The 22,046-nt window shown below is 35.0% G+C and overlaps 1 protein-coding gene across 6 annotated transcripts in view; it reads right to left on the bottom strand.

The window, feature by feature from the left end:
- CNOT4 (CCR4-NOT transcription complex subunit 4) overlaps positions 1-22,046 on the bottom strand; it is a 122,581-nt gene that overhangs the window by 41,714 nt on the left and 58,821 nt on the right. For 3 of the 6 annotated variants that reach the window (XM_045565339.1, XM_045565341.1, XM_045565343.1), the window contains exons 3-7: positions 17,804-18,001; positions 11,337-11,423; positions 10,480-10,581; positions 9,621-9,746; positions 6,183-6,316 (exon numbers count right to left, since the gene is read on the bottom strand). In XM_045565339.1, coding sequence (XP_045421295.1) covers positions 6,183-6,316; positions 9,621-9,746; positions 10,480-10,581; positions 11,337-11,423; positions 17,804-18,001 — 647 coding nt within the window. The remainder of the gene's footprint in view (positions 1-6,182; positions 6,317-9,620; positions 9,747-10,479; positions 10,582-11,336; positions 11,424-17,803; positions 18,002-22,046) is intronic. The other 3 variants (XM_045565340.1, XM_045565342.1, XM_045565344.1) reach the window with 1 other exon arrangement.

Below are 22,046 nucleotides of genomic sequence, written 5' to 3'. Positions count from 1 at the left end.
TACTAGTAAGTACAAAAAATTAGTTATTTTTAATGTTAAAGGTGAAAGATGGACATCTATCATCCTAAATATACCACAGAATGTAGCAAACCTTTCAAAAACAGCAAATATTCATTTATTCATTTTAATTTTGTATTACAGAAATAAATTTGATCTTGAAAAAGATAATAGGTTGGTGCAAAAGTAATTGAAGGTTTCGGACCATGAATTTTAAGTCACCTAGATATCTAGGCTCAAAATCACCTTTATTAATCAAAATAGGAACCATTACAATCAGCACATTTTTTGCCAACAAGAAATGTTTGTTTATTCCTGTAGCATAAAAATCCATGCTTCAGGATTCGACAAACTCTTGGAAAGCATTTTCTGCAACCTGCTAGTTGTGGAAGCATTTTCCCCACAAAAAGTTGTGGAGATGCTTGACGAAGTGGTAGTCGGTTGGCGAGAGGTCAGGTGAATATGGCGGATGAGGCAAAACTTCGTAGCCCAATTCGTTCAACTTCTGAAGCACTGGTTGTGCGACGTGTGGTCGGGTGTTGTCATGGAGAATTGGGCCCTTTCTGTTGACCAATGCCAGCTGCAGGCGTTGCAGTTTTCAGTGTATCTCATTGATTTGCTGAGCATACTTCTCAGATATAACAGTTTTGTTGGGATTCAGAAAGCTGTAGTGGATCCAACCGGCAGCAGACCACTGAACAGTGACTGTGACCTTTTTTGGAGCAAGTTTGCTTTGGGAAGTGCTTTGGAGCCGCTTCTTGGTCCAACCACTGAGCTGGTTGTTGCTGGTTGTGCTAAAAAACCCACTTTTTGTAGCACATCACAATCCCATAGAGAAATGGTTTGTTGTTATTGCGTAGAGTTAAGAGATGACACCTCAAAATGACAATTTTTTTGATTTTTGGTCAGCTCAGGAGGCACCCACTTATTGAGCTTTTTCACCTTTCCAATTTGCTTCAAATGCCGAACCACAGAATGGTCAAAGTTGAGTTCTTGACAACTTCTCATGTAGTTTTAAGAGGATCAATGATTGCTCTCAATTGGTCATCGTCAACTTCCGATGGCCGGCTACTGCGCTTCTCATCTTCAAGGCTCTTGTCTCCTTTGAAAAACTTCTTGAACCAACACCGCACTGTAGGTTCACTAACAGTTCCTGGGCCAAATGTGTTGCTGATGTTGTGAGTTGTCTCCACTGCTTTACGACCCATTTTGAATTCGCATAAGAAAATCGCTTGAATTTGCTTTTTGTCTAACATCATTTCCATAGTCTAAAATAAATATAAAATCAACAGCAAGTAATAAGTCATTAGCAAAAAAACATAAAGCGAGAAATGTGCATGAAAATGACTTACAACATAACCATACTTAAGAATGTATTCCAATATCAAATGGCAAATTTCAACAATGCTAAAAGCACAATTACTTTTGCACCAACCTAATACTATATATTTAAGTTGAATTTAAACACGCAACTGCTTGTTTGATGTGCCTTTCTTCTATTCTAGGAAACAAGGGCACAAACAACCCTATCTCTAACTGTCCCTCTTCCCACACTCATCCCACCCCACTCTCTAGAATAAATACTTTACACCAGTAGCTTTAACTTCTTTTTTGACTATTCTACTTAGGTGGGGCAAGATACCCCAGCACACATACTAGTTTTCCACTGTATATACACATGTATAGTAACTGTATATATCCAAACACAACATGAGAAGAAAACTTAAGAGAAATAAGATTTTAGGATATAATCTCAAAATAATCTAATAATCCACTAATTTTAATGTAAACATAAAATTTTAGCAAACCTTAACTCACCCACTTAGTTTACTCGTAAATAGCCTTAGTTTTTTGCAAAGCTAAAAGTGGGGAAATATAAATAAATCATTTACCCATAATAAAAGATGGGATATTTTTCTGGAGATCAATTTTACAAAACATAGGCCACCTTTCATGGCACTTATCCATACTTTGAGAATCACTGCTTTTGGCCACTCCTGAATTCACCTCTAACCTACCTATAGGAATCAGCAGAGCAGCACCATCTATACCAATAACTGATAACTATTTTTAGGTCATGGATCCTCTTTCAAGAAAAACGTGTACAAATATAAAATTTTACCTAAAATTTCAGAGTTCAAAGAAATCCTGAGGCCTAGCCATGATTTAACAAGCTCTGCTCAAGGGACCATACTTTTTCTAAATCTCAGGGGTTTACCAAATAATGCCAGGGTATGAGAACAGGATTCATGCAGTGACCATTCATATTCTGCTGAATTAATAAGGTATTTTGACTCCATCTTCAAGTATGTCAGAGCTTATACTTGACTTTCAGGAAGAATATAGCAGTATTTTTTTCAAAGATGTACACTTCCTCTCGATGTAATAAAAATTAATAAATTTCTGTATAAATTTCCTTTCATCATTTCTTTAGCCAATCTACTACTGCCACCAATCTGTGGTTTAGGGAAACTTTTGCTTAAAAAACCATCAATTCCTAGGAATTTACAGTCCATCCACTATATTTATCCTGCAATATTAAGCCTCAAGAACTAGAGATTTTCAAAGTCAAACTATATATAGTTATGGCTTGGTTTCATTTAACTGAATTAATTTGATTAATGTTAAAGAGGTTTTCCTGTGAGTTGCTCATCAGAATTTTACATCTTCTAGACTAAGCTATGGCAGAGGGGGAGAATGAGCTTGGGCTTTATGGTAACAGAGACTTTGATCAAAATCAAGTCTATCACTTATTTTTGTGGGATGCTGGTAAATTATTTAAACTCTCTGAAACTTAGTTTTCTTGCCTTTAGTAAAATAACAATATATACCAAACAGGAACTAATAAGGAGAGTAAATAAACAAAGAAGACACCAAATTTTTGTTCAATCCCCCTTCCACCTACGTCTAAAGCTGAACATCTCCATTTCCTTAATGGTGGTTTGTCTGAGCCACAATATCATGTCATAACCACTTATATTGAGTGATCTGCATACTCCATAATTCTTGTAACTAGGTCTGCTCACTGTCCTGGGCACAGTAGCCCACCCAGCTCCTGTTCCTTTCACAGTTTTTAGTTGGTACATATATAGTGTCTTAATTTAGTGAAGGTATTTCAAAGCCCCAAACTTAAAAATCATAAAATATCCAGTCCTTAAGCATCACTATTGCATGGCTTCCTCACTTCCCACTCACATTTTGTGTATTCATCATTTCAAAGCAACTTACTCATATTAAAAAATAGCACATCTATAGCTCAAAACTCAATATGACTGATAATACTCTCAAATTAATAACAATGGTGAGGGAACAAATGCCATGTTCCTTTTTGGAATTTTCTGCTCATTGAGAGAGGAATAAGACATATTACAGAAAATTTCACTTACTAACAAATATGCTTATCAGTGAAGATTAGTAACGATGGTACTCTTAAGATTTCTACGTTGGCTTAATTTAAAATAAGAGAAAACTACATTTTAAGTTGTATCTCAGTCTATAAGGTTCCGAACTTTGCTTTTTGCAATTCTTCCTGTAAAACTGATACTATCTAGGAATGCCAAGAAATAAGAAAATGGAATCCTTCTTTTGAGTATCTTTTTTCACAAGGGAAGTTTAATTTTCAACTTACCCTGAAGAAGTAAAAAAACTTATCTCTTGGGTAGGACCAACGAAATACAAAATGCAAAGAGAAATACAGTAAGTCCTTATTTAACGTCATCGATAGGTTCTTAGAAACTACACCTTTAAGCAAAACGAGATAGAATGAAGCCAATTTTACCACAGGCTAATTTACGTAAAGAAGGGTTATGTTCCTACAGTGTATTTCTGATCACATAAACATCACCAAACTTTTAAATAAAGACCCCAAACACTTCTAACATTAAAACTGAAATAAATGTGAGCTATACATACATTTAAGAAAGATTAATAAAAAGAAAGATAATTACCCAATTTTTGGTTAATCAGTGAGTGACAGAGGTTGTAGTAGTGGTGGGTTAAATCAAGAACCAAATGTTTGCAAAGTCAAAATTGTAAGGAGTACCTTCTGCCACCACACAATTCAAACACAAACAATAACTAATATGGTGGGCTCACTGAGCACTTTCATACCACATCATTTACTGTCATGCATTTATGTAACTATCATGTAAAAATTTTGATTTTACTATAATTTGTATTCATTCATTTTCCAACCCACTTATTTCAGTTTAAGGTCACCAGTGGCCAGAGCCTGTCCCAGAAGCTCAGGGTGCTAGGTAGGAACCAACCCTGAAGAGGATGCCATTCCATCACAGGGTGCACTCACTCAGATGCCCACACTCATTCACACTGGGACAATTTGGACACACCAATTCACCTAACATGCATAGCTTTGGGATGTGGGAAGAAACTGGAGTACTCAGAAAGAACCCACAGACATGGGGAGAACATGCAAACTCCAAACAGTGACCCAGGCTGGGAGTCAATTTTTTTCTCATCATTGTAACAAAACAACATTCAATGAAATGATGTTATTCAGGGCCTGCTGAACACAAATCATTTTCAGTGAAAAGCTCTGGGTATTTAGATCACATACAATATTTATTTTCTTCTGTATACTTTCACAAATTTTTCACATTTCCTTCAATAAAAACATGTTACTTTTATATTCAGAAAATAACAAATGTTATCTCAAAGAGATAATCTAAATTTTAGATTTTGCTCTGAAATCACCAGGGGCTATAAACCCAGAATATGACTTAAATTAGAATGACAACATTTTTAATGAGAACAATGATGTGTATAAATGTTAAAAGCATCTGAAATAAATGTTTACTACAATAACCTCATTCTTATACCAAGCACTAAAGAGGTGGCAACCAATGAGATAAGTAATAGCATATGGTTCATCATAAAATAAATATACAGGGCTAGAAAAGGATGGGTACAAAAGATCAAAGGAAAACATCAAAGCTTGTCAAACCAGAAAGATCTCTGTTTGGACTGAGCTTTTATTCTTAGCTTTGACATAAACAAATTTCACATCATTTACAATCACTTTATGTTTTGCTTTGTGGCCTATTTATACACAGATAAACACATGTACATACATGTGTATGTATGTGTGTGTATAAATATTTAAATAGTCTTTAATATTAAATAATATTTATTATCAAAGGGAATAAACAAGGACTTCAAAAATTTAAACACAAGAATGTTTTTTTGAAGAAGTGGACTCAGACAAAAATCCATGTAGTTATTTTATTATTAGCTACATTTGAAAGACCGTTCTTACATTTTTTTAGTACTAAATAGACACTGGGCTATATTTAACACCCAGACATTAAAACATCACTTAGAAAAATTTAACTTTAAAATTAAAAAAAAAAAGACAGTTAACGTATCCAAATTAATTACAGCTATTTACTTTTAAAAGTTCATTTGATAAAAGTTAATCAATAAAAAAAATTGAATAACATTCCTAACAAATCAAACTCATGGAATGTTCAGAGTAGAGTAAAATCCTAAAATTATTACATTTCTTAATTACATGATTTTCTGACAGGCTATAATCAAATACAATCCAAGATATGAAGATCACCTTATCAGAATGAGACTCAGTACTAAAGACTATAAATTTGTTTAAACATTGACACAATATAGTCTACCCAAAACTATGTTGGGGGTGGAAAATAGGTGACTTGTCCCCTAAGATAAATAAGATTCTGAATATGGAATACTCTCCTAACTCACAGGATATAACTTTAGTAATCTTGGGACTAGACATCTTTGAATATTTGTGTCCCCAACATAAAATGCTTCCTTTAGATAACTCCACTCTCTTTTTTACAGTATTCCCCCCCCCTTATTCTATCAGGAAAAAAAAACCTCAATTAGGAGACAAGAGCCTTTTAATACCCAACATCCTTTAACTTCCTTTTTAAGAAGGAGGGTGTTCCCTGGGATCAAGGTAGTCTGCAAATCACTGCAAAAGCTGAAGTCATCAAGAGGCTAGTCTGAATTATTATCAGGGAGCAGTAGGCAGCAAATATTCAAACCCAGAAATTGTCACTCAACATTTCCTGTATAACTAAACAATTCTGCATAAATGGCAGACTTTATCAATAGGCTTTTGCCTGAAAAATACAGAAAAGACTGACAGATGTGAGGGTAAGATGTCTGAGTGTATGAATATCAATACTTACGTATCATACCTCTGCAGTGGTGTCACTTTGTTCTTATTCTTATCAACCGAACCCGTAGACAGCTGAAGAAAATTGGGATTTAATTTATATAATTCTTGAAGTAGCTTCTGTTCATATTCTTGGTGTTTACCCGCCTAATGAAAGAAGAAATTAAAACTGCAGTGGGATTCACAAAATGGCTGGCATAAAATACTGAATTACCTTCTGGATTATTAAATATATCCTAAATAGAGCATACAAGGTATTTTCATGGAGTCAGCGAAACCTGTGAAGATGACGTCACAAAACTTCCAGAACAATGACAATTATTCCAATAAAATCACATGATATATATTCCATAAATTAACCTCTTTATCATATAGAAAAGAGATTAAGGAGAGAATATTTTCACCAGCTCAAAACTATACAGACAGGTACATTTTAAATCTACTTCCAAATCTTTCATATAAGAATTAAGTCTTCTAACAGGTCATTACTGAGTTTTTCTGAAAATCTCCTATAATCCAGTCGGTCAATCAATCTCCTTTTTAATTCAGAGATTAACACAGATGAATAATTTTACTATATTATCTTGACACTAAGCTAAAATTTCATTAATTTGTTTTTATTCTCTCCTTTCCTCCTCTGTTATCAAGAGTAAAATAAAAATGTATTTTAAACTTTAGACCGAGAGTCAACAATTTATAGCCAGTCACCTGTATTCATAAATAAAATTTTATTGGAACACAGTCATGCCCATTCATTTACATATTATTTATGGCTGCTATTCTGCTACAATGGCAGAGTGAAGTACTACAACAGAGGCAGAGTGAAGTAGTTGTGACAGATACTACACAGCCCAGAAATCCTAAAATATTTACTGTCCTTTTTAAGAAAAAGTTTGCCAACTCCCATCATATACGCTTTAAATTTAGACATGAGACTAGCAACGAAGAAGCAATCAAGGGTGAGTGGCAGGGAGCTAGGCAGGATCCAGTGAAGCTTCATCTGTATTTACAGCTGCTCCCCATGGCTTAAATCACCGCATGAATTTCCCCCCCAACCTTTCGTGAAAAAATTGTCTTCCATGAAACTGATCCTGGGTGCCAAAAATGTTGGGGACCGCTGCTATACACAAGAGAATGCTGCATTTACTATAATTGGGTAGCTGTATCAGAAGGCAACATTACAAACGTTATGGGAGAAATTAGGCAAAGATTGTGGAAGCTAATCATACACAAAAATAAATGATAATAAAATTAATTACTTTGAGTAACTTTTTACTATTTGAATGCATATCATGACTGGAAGAGTATTTTTACTTACCTTCAGGGATGTTAATTATTTTTAAATTATGGTCTAAATAGATGTTACGGCAAAATCAAAATGGAACAGATCAACACAAAAGAAAAACAATAACAAGCGAGGGCAATATCATTTAATTGAGTACAACTGTATCATGTACACTGCACAATGCATCATTCCCTGTTCTTAGAGGCTACTTGCCTATTTCAATTGGACCTTTAAATATTTCCTGTGGTACTAAATTCTTAACTATGAAGTAATAAGGAAAGATTTTCTGATTTTTGCCATGATATGACTTATTCAAATTTCCTTTCCACACTGAGGAAGTGTTTTTAACAAAGAAATCCCTTTTCAAAGTAATTTAAATTCAGGTAAAGAAGAGCAGGATGAATTCAGGACAACAATATGAAATAAATTTTAAATTATTTTTAAAAATACATTTAGATGTGGATTTTACATCTTTAAAACACGAAAAGCCCTGAAAATGCTTTCTGCAATCAATACTTCAGGAGTTATTATGGCTTTCATTAGCCACAAAGAGTTCAAACTGATATTAAAATGACTCTACAGGGGCAGTTCATAAAGACAGATTAAATCCCATTACAAATGAGTTCCAAAAGGACTGTCTGAACATTTTCTTTCATTGTTCAATAAGACTTAATTTTTTTTTTTTTTTTTTTTTTTTTTAGAGACAAGGTCTCCCTCTGTCACTCAGGCTGGAGTGCAGGGGTGTGATCAGAGCTCACTGCAGCCTTGAACTCCTGGGCTCAAGGGATCCTCCTGCCTCAGCCTCCTGAGTAGCTAGGACTACAGGCCCACACCACCACACCCAGCTATTTTTAAAACTTTTTTGTAGAGATGGGGGTCTTACTGTGCTGCCCAGGCTGGTCTTGAACTCTTGGCCTCAAGCAATCTGCCCCCAACCCCCCTGGCCTCCCGAAGTGCTGGAATTATAGGTGTGAGCCACCACACCCAGGCCAATAAACTTTTAAATGAGATCAATTGGGCCTTGGATATTCTTTGATAGAAATTTTCATTGTAATCGAACATGTCAGTAAAGTATACCCTCACCACTAGCTAAAATTCAGTTGAAATGGTTCCATCTTAAATTTCGTTCAAAAAAGAAAACAAAAAAGCATATACTGAAGAAATCAGTAAGTCCCTGTTAAATATCAGACAGACCTTATTTTAACATTGTTTTTGAATCATAAAGACCACACTATCAAGAAACTCCAGCGCATTTATTATAATGGGATTTAATCTGTACTAGCTCCAAGTCAAAAAAGGTAATACTTCATTTTATTTAACAATATTCTCTTAAAGGAGTCCCCACCAGACTTTCTCTAGTTTGACCTGGAGAATGAAAGGTAGCAATGAATGCCCCCCACCTTCTAAATGAGAAGTATTCCTGAAAAGTCCACAGCAACAATCTGAAGTCCTCATCTACAATAGGGAAGTGCAGCATTGTGCTTTGGTATAATCCTCATTTAATATGCCGTATGGTCAATATTTTTACTTGTAAAGGCATGTTTATACTACAAATTGAAAGGAGACAGAAGAGGATATGTAAAAAAGAACATAGGATATTAGGCCTTCAATTCATCCTTTACAGGATAGTGATTCAGGGGACACTTTCACTGGGAGAATCACTGTAATAAAAATAATGTTAGCTTATCAGTATCATTTGATAGAATATTATTTTCTGGCATGCTCTGTAAAGAGTAGACATTGGGCCAACAAAACAACTAGTAAGTACAGTATCCCACTTAGCTTTCATTTTGTTGACATTCCCTTAAAGTAGCATTTCCCAAAGTGCTTTCCTTGGTCAATTAAGTTCTGGTTGTACATCCCCCTACTCCTTACACATGTATTAGCATATTAAAGACTTTGAGAAGTCCTACAGCAAAGAAACCTGTTTTTCTTTATTTATCTAACATTTTCAAATTTAGTTGACCACAGGCCCATTTTTATTGTAACAATATCCTGCAGAACTGACATTCTCTGGAACATTTTGTTTAGAAAATGCTACTTTAAAGTAATACTTGTTTTTTTTTTTAAAATCAAATCAAATGAGTTTTTGCTTTTACAATTACAGCTTATAAAGAAAAAGTACTCCCTTTTCTACAAAGTTGATAATTCACATGACTTTACTACCTGCATTTCTTCTTTTGTGAAGCTTGCAGCCTCATCCCCCAATTCATGTAGATACATGCAGTCGGGTTTGGGGCACTGCATATTCTTTAAGAAGTAACTGCAGTATTTTGTTGTACCTAGAGATGCCTGCAGGAAGAAAAGGGGTAAGCAAAAAGAGGACTCAAAATATGAACTGACACCACAATGAAAATTTCCATATTTAGTGTTTTCACTTCACCTAAAACCAGGCACAGACAAGACAAATCAAGGAGTATGGCTGCGAATACTACAGAAATGGACCACCACTGGTAGGATTTATTACAGATGATGCTCATTTGGAAGAACTAAAGAAAATATCTATCTCAACCTATGGTTTCCAGAACTTGAATACCCAAATTTTCTTCCCTATATATCAGGAGAGGAGATAGACAAAAATCTGTTCCATATTATGAGTGGTTAGGCACATAAGAAGGCAAATCCTTTTTCTAATTATGCCATCCTTCTATTTACATAAAGCATTGTTGGGACCTTTCGCTGAAACCTGAATCAATGACCAAATATTTAAGGACAAAAAATTAGAACCATTACCATTTCTGATGAGAAGAATAATGGTTCCATTTTCACAAAATTATATGTAAAAATGGGAGATTTGTAAAGATTATCCCCTAATAATGAATGTGTTTATTCCTACCTAGTAAAACAGAACCCTGTATAAGTCAGCAGTTAACAAATTAGTTATCATAGGTTGGTAAAGATACTTAAGACACAATCGTTAAATTAAGCGTCTTCAAATTTAATATATAAATGGTAGGTTCTCCTCAACTTATACATCTTATCCCTTCCCCCTTAAAAGAAAAAAATATCAAGAGGACTGTATTACCTTAAGTGTTCTGCCATCTACTACCACATTGTTGACACACTGTATGGCTCTGAGAGCATCTTCTGACCGGATATAGGTTACATAAGCACTGGCACTTGGACCCTAAAGTGAAAACATCCCATTCCACTGTTAGTAGTTTCAAATTAAACACTTAAAAAAAAAAAAAATTCTCTTACAACCTAGGAAATTCTAAAGACCTTTACTACTACTATTATTAATAGTAATGACAATAATTAGAAGTGGTAGCAGTTTTGATTAAATACTATACTAGCCCATGTAAGAGCAATCACACTTAATGAGTTTTATCTGATTTAAAGTTGACTATAGCATATATGAATAAAATATTATCTTTTGCTTGGTATTTATTTTTTTAAAAAGTCATTTGACAGGCTCATCAAGGTTAAAAAATTTTTGAAATTTGCAGATTTTTAAAAATCAGATCTAAAGACACTGTGTCATATTGTGTTCTGTCAAAAATAATTACTATAACAGTATTCTATCTGCTAATACCAGCATAACAAAGATGTTCCATTAAGTTTTCAATATCTGAAAATACTATGAATTAGAAATCATTATCTAATTATCAGATTACCTGATAACAGACTCAACTACTCTTCCCCTTCATCACTAAATCTTTGTTTTACTATTTCCCCCTTACTACTACCAATTTACTATTAAGTCATACAAGGGTCAAATGAGCACCAAAAATTCCCCCACCCCACCAACAGGGGTCACTACACTGTTTAAGTCCATGTCCCTCAAGCTTTCTAAGCACAGAAAGCAAATTTTCCTTCTGAACGGCCCAGGTCAAGCCCAGATCATAGGGAGGAAAGGCAAAAATCCCTATAATTAGTTACCTGTGAGCCTGCATACGATGTGCTATTATTGATGACAACTTTATGTATTTTACCAAACTTCCCAAAATATTCTGGTCGTTTTAAAACCTATAAAAGAAGAAGAAATAAGGTATAAACTGTCCCCATTTTCATCAACTTTATCCTTATAATGGGAACATTCACCATCCCTCTTCAGTGAAAAGAAAATATTAATTTTTAAAGTTTTCTAATAAATGTGACTATTTCCTAACAGCAATTTGTGTAGCTAACCTTATAAGAGATCAAGAGTCTAAAAGCTATCCTTTTCTGACCCACTGAATAAAAACTGAGACTCAGTAAGTTTGCTACTGTCTACTATGTTCTAATATCTATATCAATAATATGGGGAGATCTTACCTTCACAATATTTTTAAACATAAAACAGATCAAAGATCTTAACTACACTGTCATTAATAAATGATCCTTGTAAGAAAGTAATTCTCAAAAAAATGACCAAAATTACATATTATAGCAGGGATAGAACTGAAAGAACAGAGGTAAGTAGAGACAGTCCTTACTCATAAATCTATTGGAAATAATATTTGATATACATTAAAATATTGTTTATAAGCTACAAATTCAAAATATAACAGAGTGCCCCCTCAACCTTCTATGCTTTATGATTTATCACTGTGTATATAGTTTCCTACGTCAATCAATTTCACCATTTCTCAACTGCCTTGTGGGGTTATTTTTCCCTCTTTTCTTGGTAAATAACATTTGGGAAACAAATTTGTACATTTCTTTCTTTATTACTTGGTTACATCTTGGTGGTTATTTCCCCCTCATACATATTTCACCCCTTTTACTTTGTGATCACTATGTGAATTCTTTTAGCCTCTTTTACAAACTTAACCTTGGCTAATTTGACCAGTATGTAACTTGATACAAAAACCTCTCCCATGGGTGCAGTGGCTCATGCCTGTAATCCCAGCAACTTGGGACACTGAGGCAGGAGGGTCGCTTAAGGCCAGGAGTTTGACACCAGCCTGGGCAACACAGCAAGATGCCATCTCTACAAAAAATTAAAAAACAAAACCAGAAAACCTGCCTGAGAAGGAACAGACATAAATTTAAAAAAAAGAAAAGAAAAGAAAAAAACAGAAAACTCTCTCCCATGATTTGCAATTACCTTAAAAATTAATTTGTTGTTTTCCTTGAATTTACCTTTAGATCTACTATTCCTACAATTTCTCCAAATAGTAAGCTCTTAATCTAGCTAAAGTGTTCTGCATTTGATAGAATCAAAGCTTCATGAAATAGTCTATGGTTGGTGTATCATTAATCCTTAGTCTTCAACTTAATTCATGTAAAGTAATTAATCTTACCATATTTTGTTGCAGGTGCTTATAAGTACAGGGTTGTGATGTTTGCTACAGCCAATTTTAATGTACTAGAAGATGAGCTGGTTACACTGGTCTTTAATCTTTTCTCTACTCAAATCCCCTGAGGGATATGATAGTAATAGTGGCTAATGCAATGACCCTCAGGTTATTCCTAACAAAGTCTCTGGGTTGAGCCATAGGGAAGAGTATAGTTTGAAAATGCTTTCTGGCAAGTGGAGTTTGGAACTGCATTCAATATTACAGGTGGATGTACACCAACTCAGCCAAGTGGCCTCGTAGCTCAAATACCTGCTCCAAAGGATTCAGGCTGGTCACAGGTTATCCTCTATCAGCATCTCATATGTGTGAGTTTATGACGGTAGTTGTCAATGAGGGAAACACTCAACGGGGCATTTTGGAAATTTGTGGAAGCTTGTACTGGGGGAGACTGTAAAAGCAACTGGGATACACTACTAGAGTTCAGTGGATAGGACCCAGGGATGTCTTACAAGGCTCACACTATCGCTGCACAATAAAGAATAGTCCCGCATAACTTTTCAATGTCCTACAAGATGTTCACGAAGTTGAGAAAGCCTGTTTATAATTAAGTGAACTTAGAAACAAATCCATATTACATATAAACACAAAGTATTTTCCTAGTTTTGACATACATTAAATTTACAGAAAAGTAGATAACATATAATTAAGGGAAGACTACACATGCTTTGGTTGAAATTTTACTATGATTTTTTTCAGAAAAATCATATCATTGGCATTTCATGGAACCTGAGCTGCCAATATATACACCTGTAACAATCTGCATTTGTAGTTGTCATACTCAGTGATGCTACAAATAATGCCAGAATCTTACTACTTCATTACATAGAGTAAAATAGTATTTTAAGAACTCTAGTACACATATAAATCTAGTTAAAATGCAGATTCAGATCCAGTAGGTCTGAGGCAGTGCCTGACAGTGGGCATAATAATCTTCCAGGTGATACTAATGCTACTGGCCCAGAGACCACACCTTGAATAGCGAGGTTCTCAAGTAGCAGTGCCCAGGAATTTATATGTAGACACAGTCTTTCCATATTTACTATCCTTCTATTTCTCCTTTATATGTTTTTTTCAAATTATGTGTGTAGACAAATTATATTATCAAGAAGTCACTTCAAGAAAGTCAAGGGATGTTATAAAATATTAGTTTTTAAAAAGTGGGCACTGAATCTGATAGGGTTGAATATCACTGGTTTATGGAAACAGTATCTTGACAACATTTGGTTATAATACCTTCACAGTGACATGAGACTGACATATAATTACACTGACACGTCCACACTGCAGCTAGAAAGATATTTTCAAAGCACAAACCTAGCTATGTCACTGTTCATAAGAATATTCAACAGCTTTCCACTGCCTTTAGGATAAAGAGCAAACTCCTTAGCATGATTAGAAAGCCCTTCATGATCCATTACCACTTACCTTGATAACCTTATCTCTCACCACTGCACTCTAATCTTCCAGCCAAACAAAACACTTGCAGATCGAGGTCTTTTTCATCCAGAAGCATTTGTACAGTTCCTGTGCCAGAAGCACTTTACCCCCAAAATAGCAGAGGGGTAGTTACCTCCTTCCCAAGGTCAGGTGCTATCCTTTGTGCCTCCATAGCCTATAGTACTTCTACGTATTGTTACTTTTGTAAACAAGCAGGTACTACCTTGCTTATCCAGCGTATGCTCAGTGTCTTACGTAGTGCCTTATTGTAGGCACTCAGTAAATGCTTACTGAAAAACTGAACTGTCTTAGTATTGAACAAAAAGAATTACGTGAATATATAACATCGGTGGGCCTCAAACTATTAGCAAATGCCTAGTGGTGGATAAGAAACAGGCTGGTCAAGCAGGGAAAATTCAAAGAATTTAAACCCCTCATATTAACTTGAACATTTCAGATTCTGCCTAAATAACCAGCAAAATAGTATTCTAGTGAATAAAGTAAAGGGTAAGGGGAGTAGAAACAGCACCCTGTACATCAGTACATTATCTAAACACTTGCTGTCATGTATTTACTTCACAGTGGGCCAGTTTTAGAACAAACAGACTATAAAAGGTCATGTGACAGAATTATAAATATCCAATGGTATGCCTAATGACTAAAATGTCTTGCTATATATTCTCTGGGAACACAGTCAAGTATTCATGGACACTACAGAGAAAAACAAAAACTTGGTAATCAGATGGATAGAAAAGTATAAATGAATGGGGTGGGTGAACAACTGGCCCAATCATTAGTATACAGTGGAACAGGAGCTGTAAGACCATAGGCAAGTCATGTAACTTCCCTTTGCCTCAGTTTCTTATTTGTAAAATGAACTGTTGTATCTTTTTAAGTCTTTTAGTTCCTCAAATAAGCTGTTCTCTCGGGATAGCACACTGGGAAACTACTGTTCATATATGCTGCCTAGCTAACACCTATTAATTCTTCAAGCCTACCCTAATTATCCTTCCTCAGAGAGGCTTTGTGACTCTCCACACTAAGTACTCAACTGTTATATGTTCCCAAAGAGCTGTGTACTTCCCTTTTTATAAATGCTCAACACACATGTAAGCACTGAAATTGTCTTCCCTACTAGTCTGTAAGCTTGTTAAGGGTAAAGACTGTGTCTGGCTTGCTAAACTACTTTATTTCCAACATCAAAATGCCTAGCACGTCTTAAGTATTCAAGAATTAATTTTCAGAATAAATGAATTAGGTCACTACAAATCTACAATTTTAGGACTTAGAAGACGATCATCATTGCTTGTAATCTAATCATCGCCTCTAATTACCATGTCTTCTAAGATAGTTTTTCTATTAACCAATAAACGAAGATATTTGACAATTAATCTTGGTATGAAGCTTTCTGATGTACAAAAATTATTTTCAAACTAAGCCTTAATTATTCCTAAACTCTCCCATTTTGTTAATCTGAATTTAGTCAAATATCAGACTGTTCATCATCCAAAAGGTAAGTAAACTATATAGATCTTCTTTGGCTTGAAAGTAACACTAACAATTTGAAAATTCTTTGGAGTTTTCGGTGAAGTCGACTTTAAGTTTTCCAAAAACTGAAAAGGTTATATAGACAAATTAAGTGAATTTTAAAAGATATTTAATAAAAAACAAAAACACTTGTCTCTGGTCTTCGTAGGCTTTCAAGAGAAATAAATGAGAGTAACCAATGTTGAAAAAAATTAATTGTCCTCCCATCAAGCAACAATGATTTCAAAAGTATGAAACTAGTAATTTTTAGATAGATTCATGATAAAGTGCTCTCTCACTAATCATCACCTAGATATTTCCTTCTGTATAACAGGTCTTCAGATTAATCTTCCTGGAGTTATTTGAAATGGAAAAAAGAGATTTCTGTAAATAAATAAAAACTTATAAATCACAGACAAAAAAAAAAGAGGTAGGAAACCTATAATCCAAAATCAGATTCAGTCTATGGCTTAATTACATCCAGCTTTTGGGTGCTGCTTTGTTAGCCTCCGGTACTACAGCTGACCAGGCCCAAGATGTATTAATAAAAACAAGTACATCCACATCCAAGAAGTCTCAAATGAAGATAGAAGTTCAGCTTTAGTAAGGCAAAAGTAGATTCTAAATAACAGGATTAGTAGGAGTAAATAGAGGCAGAAATGCCCTCTGCTTAAAAAAAAAAAGGCAGTTGAAAGAGGGAGATTAAACGGTCAGTGCAAAGGTGAGGTGGTGTTCAAAGAAATGGTCAAGGGTGAGGTGGGATTCTGTCTGCCTGGGGAGTAACCACCAGCTAAAAAGAAGGGAGAACTGGCTGCTGAAGTTGAGTCCTAGGCCTAAAATGAGCTCTCTTCTTAACATTTCTTATTGAAGAAGTCTCTTTCTATGTAAACTTTAGACCATTCCCTTTGGCTTTGGAAAGAATCTGGTCTCCTGAGTATCACACAACCCCCTACTGCCAGCGTCCCTGGACCTAGGTCCTAGTAATTAGTGAGTTGCCTCCCTGTTTATTGTCCATGATAGATCCTTCTTAGTAACATTTCCCTGGCTCACCTCTATTGATTTTGAAGACCTTTATAGTAAACTCTTCGTAAATAAGTACTTATTATTCTCTCTAAATTAATTTTTACAGAAACAGACATCATACTCCTTAAAGTTCCTCCTCCTGGGCTATTAGCATGATGAACCAAGTCCAGAGGTTCCTACCTCCTCAAGCACATTCACTACAACCCTCCCTCTGATTGGAACCATGATGAATATTACTTTAAACCCTTTTCAAGAAGTACTTTTAGAAGATCCCTAAAATCTAGCTCTCTCCTACTTAAGTAAACACTCTGGCTGTCTAAAAGCTTCCATTTGTCTTCCCCAAAATCTAGTCAGCATCTCATGGTATATCAGAAACTAAAAATTAGCAGATGCATATTCAAGGGTCTCAAGGAAAGCATGAGTTTGACATTACTCTAATAAGGCTGGCGGTGGAAGTAGAAAAAAAGAGGTAGTAAACAAAAAGGTTAAGATCTCTCCTGCCCCCAAAAGAATGACAAAGAACCCTGTCCTTAATTTCACTTTATCAAATTCTCCCTCTTTCCTCTAGAATGGCTTAGAATAAGTAAAGAATGATTATACAGCACAGCAACAGTTCTGAAAAACCAAGAATAACTACTTTGGAAGGATAAATAAAAAAATACAGGTTACTAAGATCTCTAGTGGGTTCAAATAACTGCATCTCCATTGTTGGTCCTTACATAGCTACAGAAAAGAGGAAAGAAACAGTATTCATGTCACATGATAGTCTTAACAGCAAAAGAAATCATTACCCAATTTTCACAGACTGTTAGCACTAAAAGGGTCTTTAGAAATCTAGTTCAACTCTTTAGTTTTACAACTGAAGAAACTGAGGCTAAGAATGATTAAGACACTTGCCTAAGATCACAACCAGTCATTGTTTTTTAGCAATTATTAAAAAGTCGTTTCTTATTTTCTCCTAAGATTTAACATTTTCAGAGGAATCTGACAGCTGAGCAGGGTCAACTGTTTATTTTCAAATAAGGTAAGCAAACAGAAAAAATATCAAGATGACAAAGAAAAGAGAAGATGACTTACCTCTGGGTCTGCTAGGCGCTGAGACAGACCTACAACAAAGACGAGGTTTTTTTGTACAACACGTACACTAGCCAAATGCTTGCGATTTTCTGATATTTTCTGTTTTCTCTCATTTTGTTTCTGTTTTTTCTCATTCTTTATCCTTTGCAGCTCTTCTTGGGAGAGTGGTTTATAAACTGCTGGGTCTTCTGGATATGGCTTTAAGCATAAAACAAACATAGAGGTTAGTATGAAATAAATTAGTAGGAAAAACTGCATGAATAACAATTATCCAATTCCGGATGGCATATATGTGGTTATTTGTTATTTTCTGAACATCTTAATCGCTTAAAAATATTTTTTTATTTAGCAAAAGGTAAATATTAAAATAGTTCTAAAGATACTTATTTTTTGGAGCTTAGCAGGGACCACCTTTAGTGCTAAAACTTCACACCAAAGGTTTAAAACAAAACAACAAAAAACCAATCTTGGTATTCCCGAGAGTACCCAACACGGTTCAAGGGAATAGTTAGCTTCTAAGGTGCTGTGTAAGAGGAGAAAAGTGTAAGGTCTCTCATCTAAATATAGGTTTTACATATTATAATCAACAAATATTTAATGAAAACCTACGTGCTGGAAGATTAATGAAGTTATACATTCCCGGTATAAGAGGGAGAGAGAAGAGCAAATAAATAACAATATATACTCTGGCTCAGGAGTTTGAATTTAGTTTCAACACTAACATGCGGTCTTAGGCAAGTTAATGAAACTATGCCTCAGTATCCTCAAAGTTAAATGAAAACAATCTTAAAGGTTGGTGTAAAGATGAAATAATACTCATAAAGCAATTATTATTGTTCCTGGAACACAGTTATCCCTTAATAAACATTAGCAATTTCATTATTGTATGTCTTTTATCTTTTCCTTCTCAGCATTATGATATCATTTTCATTCCTACTGCTAATGCCAGCGCTACTTGTGGTCTGAATAAGAGCTATGGAGTCAGAATGCCTGGCTTTGAATCCTATCTCACCCTTCACTATCTAATAGACTTTTTGGCTAAGTTATGTGACCTTCCTGCCTCAATCTTCTCACCTGTAAAATGCAAATTTCAGTATTTTATTTAGAGTGTTTCAGTGACAGTTAAAATAGATAATACACTTACAAAGTGATTAAAACTGTGTCCTGGATATAAGCATTCTAAAAATCAATTATTACAGGTACTAATAAATACTGTTAATGATAAACAGAAGATGGAGCACATTAAATACAGTAATATTTAAAACTGGATATAAAGAGATGCCAAGAACAGGAAACACAACTGGTTAGGAATTGTACCTATCAAAATACAAGAGTGGGAGAAAGCAGAAACAATGCCAACAAGAAAAAAAGTGGAAACAAGAGTGAAAGAAATTCCACAAGCCTGAAACCTTGCTATTCCTTTAACATAAAATTACTTTCATATCTTTACACATAAGCAAAAAATAAAAGCCAATAAAAACTCTTTAATGCATAAATTTACCCAGACTAATGCTGAAAGGCAGTAAAGTGTGATTTCACTTTATGGTCCTCAACTTGTACTAGTATATATCCTAAAGTCTCCAAGACCCATATTCTTTCCCGTTTATGCCCACTTTTAACTTTAAGTTACTGCTTTTTTAAGAAAACCTTAAACTTTTCAGTTTACCTTATCATCAATGAACTAGACCTGGTTACCTAAAAAAGATTCAGGAGTAATTCTTAATGGTTCCATAGGATGTGAGCACCTTACTATTCAACTTCCACATGAAGAAATCTGAATCTCTTAGCTAATTGATCCTGTTTGGCATACTCTAACTTACTCATGAGTGGAAGACATATAAAATAGCTTAGTAATTTACCTGACTTTTGTATGACTTTAGGACGTTCTCCAAGATCAAATATAAATTTGATCCTAAAATTGCTCATTTTAGGAGCTCAACAAATATGTGCCAACTGAACACCAAGCTACTCTCTAGAATTAGAAATGGGGCACTGCTAATTGTCTAAAGAACAAAGCAACTCACCTAAAAACAAAAACAAAACCCCTGCATTTCTGGATTAAAAAATAAATTATTTATTGCATTTTAACTTAAGGAATCAAATGGTTAAAAATCTATTAAAGTAAGTTCAATTCCTCAATTATGTAGTCTTCGTTTAAGTTTTTTTCAATGCTTCTTCTCAAAACTTTTTATCCACTTACTCTCCTCTCTACTTACTTTTCTATACTCACATGAATTAACTCCATCAAATCTTAATCTGCCTTGAAGCTATTTGGAGCTATAAAGGCACAAATATAGGCCGGGCACAGTGGCTCACATCTGTAATCCTAGCACTCTGGGAGGCCCAGGCGGGAGGATCGCTCAAGGTCAGAAGTTTGAGACCAGCCTGAGCAAGAGCAAGACCTTGTTTCTACTAAAAATAGAAAGAAATTAGCTGGACAACTAAAAAATATATAGAAAAAACTAGCCAGGCATGGTGGCATATGCCCGTAGTCCCAGCTACTCAGGAGGCTGAGGCAGAAGGATTGCTTGAGCCCAGGAGTTTGAGGTTGCTGTGAGCTAGACTGATGCCACTCTAGCCTGGGCAACAGAGTGAGACTCGGTCTCAAAAAAAAAAAAAAAAGGCACAAATATAAAACTTGCATAACAAGCATGAAAAAGTATAAAAATGAACTACCTGTTAATCAATTAAAATACTTTTCTATAAGATCACTTAAATTTTTCATTTGCACATAGAAAAGCTGTTTTCTACATCTGGATTTCAGGGTCGCTCCTTTTGGAGTATAAGCTGTTGCTTTTCACTAACATCTAGAATGGCAACGATCCACTCCCTGAATCCATCAAACATATGGATTGTTCCTAGCTTTGTTTCAAGAATGAGGGGAAAGAGGCAGCATTCAAAGCCCAAGGCCAGTCCAAGGTGGAGAGTTTTTGGCAAGACTGGCCCCAGGTTAAGATGAGACCCAGCCCACTCCCAAAAGGTAATCTCAGAATAAAACCAAACAATAAACCAAAGGATAGTCTCAGGATAAGAACAAACTACAGCGAGGTCAGAATAAGGTAAAAGAGGGCAGGAGAAAACCATCCTTGAGAAATTATTGAAGCCAACCCTAGGGAAGACTTACACTCTGAAGATGTGTATCTCGACCAGACCAAAGATCTTTAAGCATGAGGCATTCCTAATGCAATCTTTATAGAATCCTGCAGAAGGCAAATCAAAGCCTTTCCAGAGGAAGGCAAATCCATCCTAGGCTTTGGGGAATGTGCAAATAATTTTCTCAATGATAACAACCAAGAAGCAGCCACATTAACTAAGCACATAAAGAAAGAAAACAACATGAATAACCAACCAGCAGAAACATCTCCCCATAGACTTAAGCTACTGGATTACTGAACAAATATTTTAAAACAATAATGTTTATCTGTTTTAAAAAGATGTACAGAAAAAGTTAGCCAGGTATAGTGGCACATGCCTATAATCCCAGCTACTTGGCAGGTTGAGACAAGAGGATCACTTGAGCCCAGGGGTTTGAGGTTACAGTGAGCTATGATGAGGCCGGTGCACTCTACCCAGGGCAACCGAGCTAGACTCTGTCTTAAAAATAAATAAAGAAATATGATGTAATAAGCTTGAAAATATCTGCAGAGTATAAGAATCTATTTAAAAGTAACAGCAAATATGAATAAAGAGCAAACATTTCTTGTAGAGAACACAAAAATTGTTAAAAACTCAACGGACATATTTAGCAGCAGATTGGATCCAAAGAAGAAACTATTCCAACATGAAGATAGATCAGAAGACATCATCCATTGACCCATTAAGGAGAAGATAGAAAAAACAGAAAAGAGATTAAGAGACACGGAAGACAGTAAAAAGATCTGAAAATATTTAGTCAGAGTCCTAGAGGATAGGAAAAAAGGTAATATTTGAAGAAATAATAGCTTAATTTTTTTCTAGAACTAAGGAAACTCAGCAGCCCAGAGATTCAAAAAGTTCTACAAACCCCAGGCAGAAGAAATTTTTAAAAATACACAAGTGAGCTCTACTTTTTGGAATTGGCTAATATTTCCACTGTGGCCTAATAGTCAATTTTTGTATTTAAAGTTTTGTATAAAGTTACGCACACATACACATCTTGTTGAGTTACTAAAATTCTCCATTTTCTTTTTATTGTTTGCTTTATCTGTCAATTTCTAAAACACAGATGTTAAAGTCCACTATGAATATTGATGTCAGTTTCTCC

This window comes from Lemur catta, chromosome 11 (genome assembly GCF_020740605.2).
Source record: "Lemur catta isolate mLemCat1 chromosome 11, mLemCat1.pri, whole genome shotgun sequence".
NCBI lineage: Eukaryota > Metazoa > Chordata > Mammalia > Primates > Lemuridae > Lemur > Lemur catta.
Note: the sequence above shows the minus strand (reverse complement) of the source record. Positions and strands in the feature narration are given on the sequence as shown.